At 35.9% G+C, this 8,741-nt stretch overlaps 1 protein-coding gene across 1 annotated transcript; it reads left to right on the top strand.

Moving 5' to 3' along the window:
* The first annotated feature begins 4,626 nt into the window (after nucleotides 1-4,626).
* LOC143614332 (protein FIP1-like) lies at nucleotides 4,627-7,762 on the top strand. Its single transcript, XM_077087804.1, has 13 exons — nucleotides 4,627-4,806; nucleotides 4,972-5,059; nucleotides 5,136-5,294; nucleotides 5,474-5,540; nucleotides 5,769-5,841; nucleotides 6,006-6,061; nucleotides 6,256-6,352; nucleotides 6,490-6,577; nucleotides 6,659-6,721; nucleotides 6,788-6,847; nucleotides 6,954-7,046; nucleotides 7,128-7,190; nucleotides 7,261-7,762. The coding sequence occupies exons 1-13, from the start codon at nucleotides 4,751-4,753 to the stop codon at nucleotides 7,342-7,344; spliced, it is 1,047 nt and encodes a 348-aa protein (XP_076943919.1). The 5' UTR covers nucleotides 4,627-4,750; the 3' UTR covers nucleotides 7,345-7,762.
* The last annotated feature ends 979 nt before the right edge of the window (nucleotides 7,763-8,741 follow it).

The following is an 8,741-nucleotide window of genomic DNA, read 5'->3' as shown; positions in this document are numbered from 1 at the left end:
GAAAACCGTAGCGGTGGCGGAACCCTAGCGCAGTAGGGTGGCGGCGGCTGGAGGTTTGGCTCCCGTGTTCTTTGTGTGATTCCGAACCTAAGCTCTAGATACCACTTGTTAGGATTAAACGCACACACGAACTGAACACGACACGAAAGCAATAACGAACACGAGGATTTAACATGGTTCGGTCTAAACTGACCTACGTCCACGGGTGGCAACTAGGTATATCTTTTATTGAGTGACAATAATTACAAGCACATAACAATCATATATATAGATATGCAACTAGGGTTAGTATCTTATTAAACAAGAAATCCAAACCGGGCCGGGCTTGCCCTGTGGACTTCAAATAATAAACCGGGCCTACACCGAAAGGCCTACGAAACCCAACAAGTGGGTGCATAACTGGTTCTCATCCATAACTCTCAAGCAATCAAGTCATAATTGACTAATCTTAATAGCAGCATGATCTAGTTCTTGATGCTCTACCTCAGTACTATGATGCCTAACAGTGTGTTGCTTCTTTGGAGCTTCAACTAATAAGATTTAAACCAAGAAGAACACGATAAAGGTATACGACCGTTGATCATCAAGAAAAACCAAACCGGCATCATCAGCATAGCCATGGATAGTAAATGTTGTGGAACGAGAAAGAACCAACTCACTGGCACTAGTCCCCTTAAGACATATCAATATGCACTTAACTATCATCTAGTGTGGAAAGTCTTCGAATAAATGGAAAACCGTACTGATAGAATAAGCAATCACGGTTACATCAAAGCCAGTTACTATAGTCCCCTAACTGAGCATTTAGTTGTAGATCATCCATATTTGCACCTAAGAGTGTAGAAAGTTGTGAACACCATGAAACTAGACTATATGAGGGTTTGCACTTAGTAAGACCCGTACGCTCCAAATATATAAGATAAAAACGCTACTACGAGAGATGTAATCCACTACCGAAGAAAATAACCTCGACCCAAAGAAAGTATAGCTCAATTTGCTAAAGTCGTCAGCACAATTTTTTAGGGAAAATGTTGAAACACATACGATAGATACAAAAGAAAAAGGAGCTCCCAATAATCAAAATATTATCTACATAAACAAGCGCATTACATGAAACCGAGTGTCGACGATAGACAAGTGATGACATGTTAGAAATAGACTGGGGGAGATCGAGTGTAAAAAGAGTCGTTGAGGACTTAGAAAACCCAGCTCTTGGGGCTTGCTTAAAACCATAATTGCCCTTCAACAAAAATACACGGTGTCAGCGATAGAGTCAACAAAATCATGATAGAGTCAACAAAATCATGAGGTTGTGCTATGTACCAGGGATGAGCAAAATCGGTACCGGTATTTCCCTATTTTTTACCCTCGGTACCGGTACCAAGAATTTCCGATTATCGGGATCAGTATTTTCGGTACCAGTACGGTACCATGCTCATCCCTACTATGTACATAGTTTCAGTATGACCATTTAAAAATGAATTGACGTCAAGTTGCCTAATAATAAAACCCTAAGAAAAAGAAACATAATTATTACTTTAAAATTCCCTGATGTTAGATTGATATTTTGCAAACCACCAAATCTTATTGTATGTAACTACTTAAAACAAACAAGAAAAATAAACACAAAATCTTTCAATAATCGATCACTAAGTTTACAATTTAAATTTAATGTAATCTTGTATCTTTTACTTACTATGAAACTTTCAACCATGTGTTGCATACTTTATTAACAACCACTTGTTATTAAGGGTAAAGTTAAAATACAAAGGACAACAAAAATGAGAAGGGTGAGAAGGAATCCAGTCAATTGATTTTAGATTTGAATGACAGAGAGTAATTTAATAAATAAAAATTGATGAAAAGGGCATGAATGTAATAACACATCTTTGTTGACTTTCTCATTCCACATGCAAGGCACATGTCAATTCCCTCATCATTTTAAAATGTCCATAACTTTTTCATACGACATTATTTTTTTAAAAAAAAATTCACCATAATAATAAGCATTTTTTATCTTTAAAATGAGTATCATATTGTTATATAAAAATAAAAAAAATTAATGGGTTTTTTTAATTGTGTTTTTTTTGTTGTTTATTGTGTCATTGTGTAATATGTTGATGCCTTTGTGTTTTACGTTTCAAGTCATTGTGTTATACGTATTCACCATTGTGTCTTATGTTTAGGTCATTGTGTTATACATATTCACCATTGTGACTTACGTTTTAGGTCATTGTGTTATACGTATTCACCATTGTGTTTTACGTTTCAAGTTTTTGTGTAACATGTATTAAGCATTGTGTTTTATGTATTAGATAAAAAGACACAATGGTGTGCGAAAAGACACAATGACGAAAAAAAACACAATGATAAGCGAAAATACACAATGGTGTGCGAAAAGACAAAATGACGAAAAAAGACACAATGATAAGTGAAAATACACAATGACGAAAAAAGACACAATGATAAGCGAAAAGACACAATGGTGTGCGAAAAGACACAATGACGGAAAAAGACACAATGGTGTGCGAAAAGGCACAATGACGAAAAAATACACAATGATGTGCGAAAAGACACAATGGTGTGCGAAAAGATACAAGGACGAAAAAAGACACAATGATAAGCGAAAAGACACAATGGTGTGCGAAAAGACACAATGACGAAAAAAGACACAATGATGAGCGAAAAGACACAATGACGAAAAAAGACACAATGATGAGCGAAAAGACACAATGACGAAAAAAGACACAATGATAAGCGAAAAGACACAATGGTGTGCGAAAAGACACAATGACGGAAAAAGACACAATGGTGTGTGAAAAGACACAATGGTGTGCGAAAAAAGACACAATGACGAAAAAAGACACAATGATAAGCGAAAAGACACAATGACGAAAAAAGACACAATGGTGTGCGAAAAGACACAATGACGAAAAAAGACACAATGGTGTGCGAAAAGACACAATGACGAAAAAAGACACAATGATAAGCGAAAATACACAATGGTGTGTGAAAAGACACAATGACGGAAACAGACACAATGGTGTGCGAAAAAAGACACAATGACGAAAAGAGACACAATGACGAGCGAAAAGACACAATGACGAAAAAAGACACAATGGTGTGCGAAAAGACACAATGACGAAAAAAGACACAATGATAAGAGAAAAGACACAATGGTGTGCGAAAAGACACAATAACGTGATTTTTGTTTTTAATTTTATGTAACAAAAATCATACTCATATAAAGATAAAAAAAAACGCTTGTTATTATGATGATATTTTTTTAAAAAAAATTCATAGGAAAAAGTTATAAACTTTCTAAAATGTTGGGGGTATTAACATGTGCCTTGCATGTGGAGAGAGAAAATGTGTACAATTACCTCTATACCCCTTTTCTTTGGTCCTCACTTGACACATGTCAATTATTTATGGTTTCTCACACTTCTCATTTTTATTACCCTTTGTAGAATAACTTGGCCCTTGTTATTAATGCCTAGTATTCAACACCTCAAAAAATAAAAGTAGACATGAAGTTGCTCAACTCGCATTGGAGAGGAAGTGAATATTTGGGCTGAAAACCGCAATGTTTTAAATTTGAATCAAATCCCAACCTGGTTTTACCGCAATGACCCTTTAGGCAACGGGTTTTTCTTAGAATAGAAAATGGTGGACTTGAGCTGCTTAGCGCTGCTTGCGATCGCGAGCGTATGAGGCATCCTCTACCATTGGTTACTCCTTGTTAGGGCTGTCACTTTTACCCGAAACCCAAACCCGAACTAACCAGACTCGAATAACACGAACCCGAGAGAAGACTAACTCGAGCCTGTGCCGAATTAATTTAGGTTGTTTCTTGGGTTTGATTTATAAGATTTGGGTCAACCCGAATAAACTTTTAGTTTTGAAATTAAGTATATTTTTAGGTATAATAGGCTAAGTTTTGACCACTAAAGTTATCAGAATCTGGCTCTAATCGACTGTTGTCATTCTAACTATTATGGATCGATTTCTTATTATAAATTTATTTTTTCCATTTATTGCTAGTATCAACTGTAATCGAACAACCAAATCACGCCCGATTGAATACGATTATGGTTCGAGTTAGTTTACTTTTATTTTGAATTGTTTTATCAAGTTAAGTTAATTTATTATATGATTATTTGTGTTATAATAAAAAACATGCTGTTTTAATTTTAGCTGTTTTAATATTTTTTTTTGGTTGTGTGTGATTTTTTTTAGGATACTCGAAACCCGATTAACCTAAACCGAATTACCTGGAAAACCCGTGAGAGATTTGGGTTGGGTTTCGGGTCAAAATTTAAAACTTCGAAACCCGAAGAACCCGAACCGAAAAACCCGATACTCGAAAAACGAACCAAAGAGCACCCATGCTCCTTGTAATGTAACATGGATTTATTAGTTGGTAAAAAAAATATTAAAAGTAAAAACTAGTTATTAAAATGTCAATGATGCAATGTATTCATTGGATTGATACATTACATGATGACATGATTATTTCAAGTTTCAACAGTGAGATATGAGAAGCGATTCGAGGTGAATTGAATCATAACAACTGATCCGAAAGAACTGAAATTACGCATTGAATCGGGTATCTATCTTTAACCCGTTTGATTAAACTCATACACAAAGACAATACCCATTATTATTATTATTATTATTATTATTATTATTATTATTATTATTATTGTATTCGAGTTGGCCAAGTGGAATCTGGAAACCCTAACGGATCATGTCTTCTGATCGTCCTGCTGCTTCTAATTCTGCTTCTCCTGACGACAATTATCTGTAAGTATTTCAATTATAACATGCTGCTTATTCATAATTAATTGCCTTTCGTTTAATTGCATAACCTAATTGAAAGAATTGGGATATTGATATACAACATAGTTCATTTATATCAGCCTGTAATGCAGTAATGTTAATGATTTCTTCTTCTTTTTTTTTGTATAGATTCCTTGATATATCAAATGAAGCTCCTTTATGTGGGCACCGGAAACGTACAAGCATCGTTGGAAGTGTTTTGTATTGTGTACTTTTGGTACGTGTCGGTTCTTGTTTTATCGGTGCGGTGTTAAAGATTTTTAAACACTTGGCTTGATTATGTATGGTTTTAGTCAGGTTATGCTGCATTGGCTATTGGAGCTCCGTGGGTGTTCAAGTCTGAGAAGTGCTTGACGTTGCAGATACTTTGCACTTGCGATATCATTTTGTTGATCATCACTGGTATCTTCCAGCAGTATATGGTTTACCAGGTCCAGAATATTAGATTACAGGTAACCGCTCTGATAGTACAACATGCATTTCTGTTTCTCTTTTGGTTCAATCATTTATGGACTTTATGTAGGCCTGAAATAAGTTAGTGAACGATTCTACATGTCACGCTTTGAAAACATATAATTGGAATAGTTCTGAATGCCAATTTTCATGATTTCACATTGGTTTCTGTTATTAGGGTTATTATATTTTCAGTCAAAAGTTGAAGCATATTGTTCGCCTGCCCTTTGCCAGTACGTCATATGGTATGTATATTCTCGTTACAGTTTTCTGTTTCTTAGATAAGGAACAAATATTTCAATTTTAAGAATAACAATTCACGAGACTCAAAAGGCTAATTATCATGAGTGTAAAATTGTAAAAGGGTATTTAGTAAGCCTTCTATGAAATGAATTTACTACTTCAAAAAGCCAAGGAAACTGCATTTACATGTGTTTGTTGACATCTAATAAAACGTGAAATTCATTTTGTAGGTACCGGGGTGATGCTACTTATAATGGTCTGGGAGCCGAATATTAGAAGTCTTCCAATATCTATGATACTCAGGTAACTTCCTTTCCAGTTTAGGAAACTGAAACTTGAATATTAATATTAGTCTAAGTGTCTAACTAGCTTCATTCTTAAATCATTGTATATATTAGCCATAAATCCCATAGTCAAATTAACTGATGCTCTTTGCTGACATTTTATTAGCTTTCTCAAATTTTCAGGATTATTATGATGGCTGAAGCTATCATTGCTGGCTCTTTCATGAGTGTATATATCAGTAAGTGATATTACCTGCCTAAAACTGAAGTCGGTCGCGGTGGAGGTGTATCCTACTTTCGATACTCTATTTGCCAAAGAAACTCGCTTGAAACTTTTTTATGTTTGAACCCAAATTAATTTCAATTCAGTGTTGTACCATATCAAGTTTATGGCGGTTCATTATATGTTTAACCAAGTATTTGACACTTGCAGGTAACGTACACCAGTACAACACATTGGAATCCCAACCAGATGTTTTAAAGTCCTTGTATTCTCCTCTTCAACCATCAAGCACTCTAGAAGGGTTAAGGTATCATACCACCTCACTAATCCTGAATTTAGCTCCTTGAAATTTTATGGTAAAATTAGTTATTTTCTAATACATTCGGGAATTGGCGGTTATTAATCTAAATAGTCTGCTGATTAGAGAGGTGTTATGCATCACAGGTATAATAATGATGGTGGGCGGTTATCTGATCAGCAGATGGCTTTGCTACAGTATCAGAGAGAGAATCTTAATTTTCTGAGTGAGGAGGTAAATAATGATGAAAGATTAGTGCTGATTTTATGCTTTTTCTTGATTAATTTAATTAAAAGACCATCTGTATGACTGCAGATTCTTCGACTGCAAGAATGCTTGAGCAAATATGAGAGATCTGGTGATGGGATGGCACCTCAGGTAATTAATATGGTTTTCTAACACTTATTAAATTTTTATGGCATTTCTAATAACCTTCTTCTTTAGGTCGATCTCGCTCATCTATTAGCAGCTCGTGATCAAGAGCTAAGAACACTTTCAGCTGAGGTAATACTCATACATAAGCTATTTTTCTATGATAGGTGCCTTTTATATCATATTTTGGGATATAAGTTTGTATAAAATGCATAAATAATTTCATTTGTTTCTGCAGATGAATCAGCTGCAATCTGAATTACGTCTTGCTCGATCTCTGGTTGCTGAGAAAGAGACTGAAATCCAGGGCGTGCGTAACACGAACAATCAGGTATTTTTAATACTGTCAACTAAAGATAATTATGTATAGTTGACCCGACAACTAAACCTTTTTGTTGGTAATGAAACACAGTATATGGAGGAAAACGAAAGGCTGCGGGCCATACTTGGAGAATGGAGTACCAGAGCAGCAAAGGTACTTGACTGTGATTTGTTTCTGCAACACATTGTTATAAATATAAACATTTGTTTCTTATCCTTTGTAGCTTGAACGCGCACTTGAGGCTGAAAGGATGTCAAAACTCGAATTGCACAAGAAGATTTCAACATCAAAAACCCAACAAAGCTAATAAATAGTAAAAATCTGTGGAATACTGAACGTTTGGTCTTGATACAAAAACAAACACACAACAGTTGGTACGTTTCACAATGGGGGTACATGGTTTGTTTTGCTCAAAAACAGATTTAATGTTAGATGAGTACCATAAATGTGTAGTGTCTCGTGCTGAACAAACTTCTCTTAACCCAAGTGTGTGTATTGTTTGCCAATCTAACTGTAGAAGGATTAGCATATAGCCATAGTTAACTACCATAACTACTTGTAAGGTTGGTAGGTTATAACAGACTAATAATAGGGAGCTACTTAAAATGCCTATATTTGAATTTCAAACTATAAGAATCGGTTCCAAATAATGCAAACCGATTGGGTAGGTTCGGAACTGAATCCGTCGAGTATGGTTTTGAACCAACTCCAAACCAGTTTCTGTACGTGTCTACTGGTGTCTAGCTGGGTTGGATAAGGCTTGGGCTTTCCTATGGGAGGTCTCAAGTTCGACTCCCACTCCGGGAGGCCTTGAGGTACCCGTCACCAATGAAGTTCTACTAAGACAGGGAAGCCATAGTGGCGCGGGTTCGATCCTGAGGGTCGGCCCAGATCTGTCGCGGACTGAATGGAGGTGTTTTACCGGCGCCATACCTCTTGCGGGGTGGGGTGATGGGTATCCAAAATGGGTACCGGGGTAAGGGTTCCCTCCTCCAACCCTTTTTACTATTGACCCGCTAGATATTTGTAACTACTTGAATTGGAAGCGCAATTACCGGCTAACAGGTTTCTCTGTTACAAAACAAAACTGGCTTTTCGTCAAATGGTCAAAAACTGGTACCGGTTTAGGAGGGAAAATCCCTAACCTATGTAACCGGTGCAGTTTGGTTATTCAATAATAACCTATTGAAATTAATCGTGTCAACACTAATCTTATGTCCATTAACCACTCCCTTACTTAAAAATCCCTAACTGGTCCTGGCCATTAGACGATGGTTTCATACTAGACCCTACCCGAATATATGGCTTTCAATTGGGTGTCTGAAAGACACAATTAAATATGTTAATCAAAAAGAAAAAGGTAAAAAGTATGCGATTTTTTACTAATTAAAATTAGAATGCTAGGCTCCTTCGTTTTTCTTGTTGGTACATGAAATTAAAACTGTGTTATAAACATCAGTTATTGAGTAGTTAGACGAGTCGTATTCATGTTTGATACTTACATTAAGACCTGTGTTCTCAGCCCTACTCGAAGGGAACACTATTTGTGTAAAAGCATAAACCGAAACCATTTTTTAATGCCCGAACAGTGATTCATGTTTTCTCAATACCCAAACACCGATATAACCGGTTATAGTTGCTTGGAGTTTCATATCCGTTTTTAACCGCTACAATGCCATTGGGAGCTTACCTTTTTTTTCTATC

Source organism: Bidens hawaiensis, unplaced genomic scaffold, assembly GCF_021521415.1.
Source record: "Bidens hawaiensis isolate Kalapana, Puna unplaced genomic scaffold, B.hawaiensis_p1.1 tig00039687_1, whole genome shotgun sequence".
Classification (NCBI taxonomy): Eukaryota; Viridiplantae; Streptophyta; class Magnoliopsida; order Asterales; family Asteraceae; genus Bidens; species Bidens hawaiensis.
This window is presented reverse-complemented; position numbering and strand designations above follow the sequence as displayed.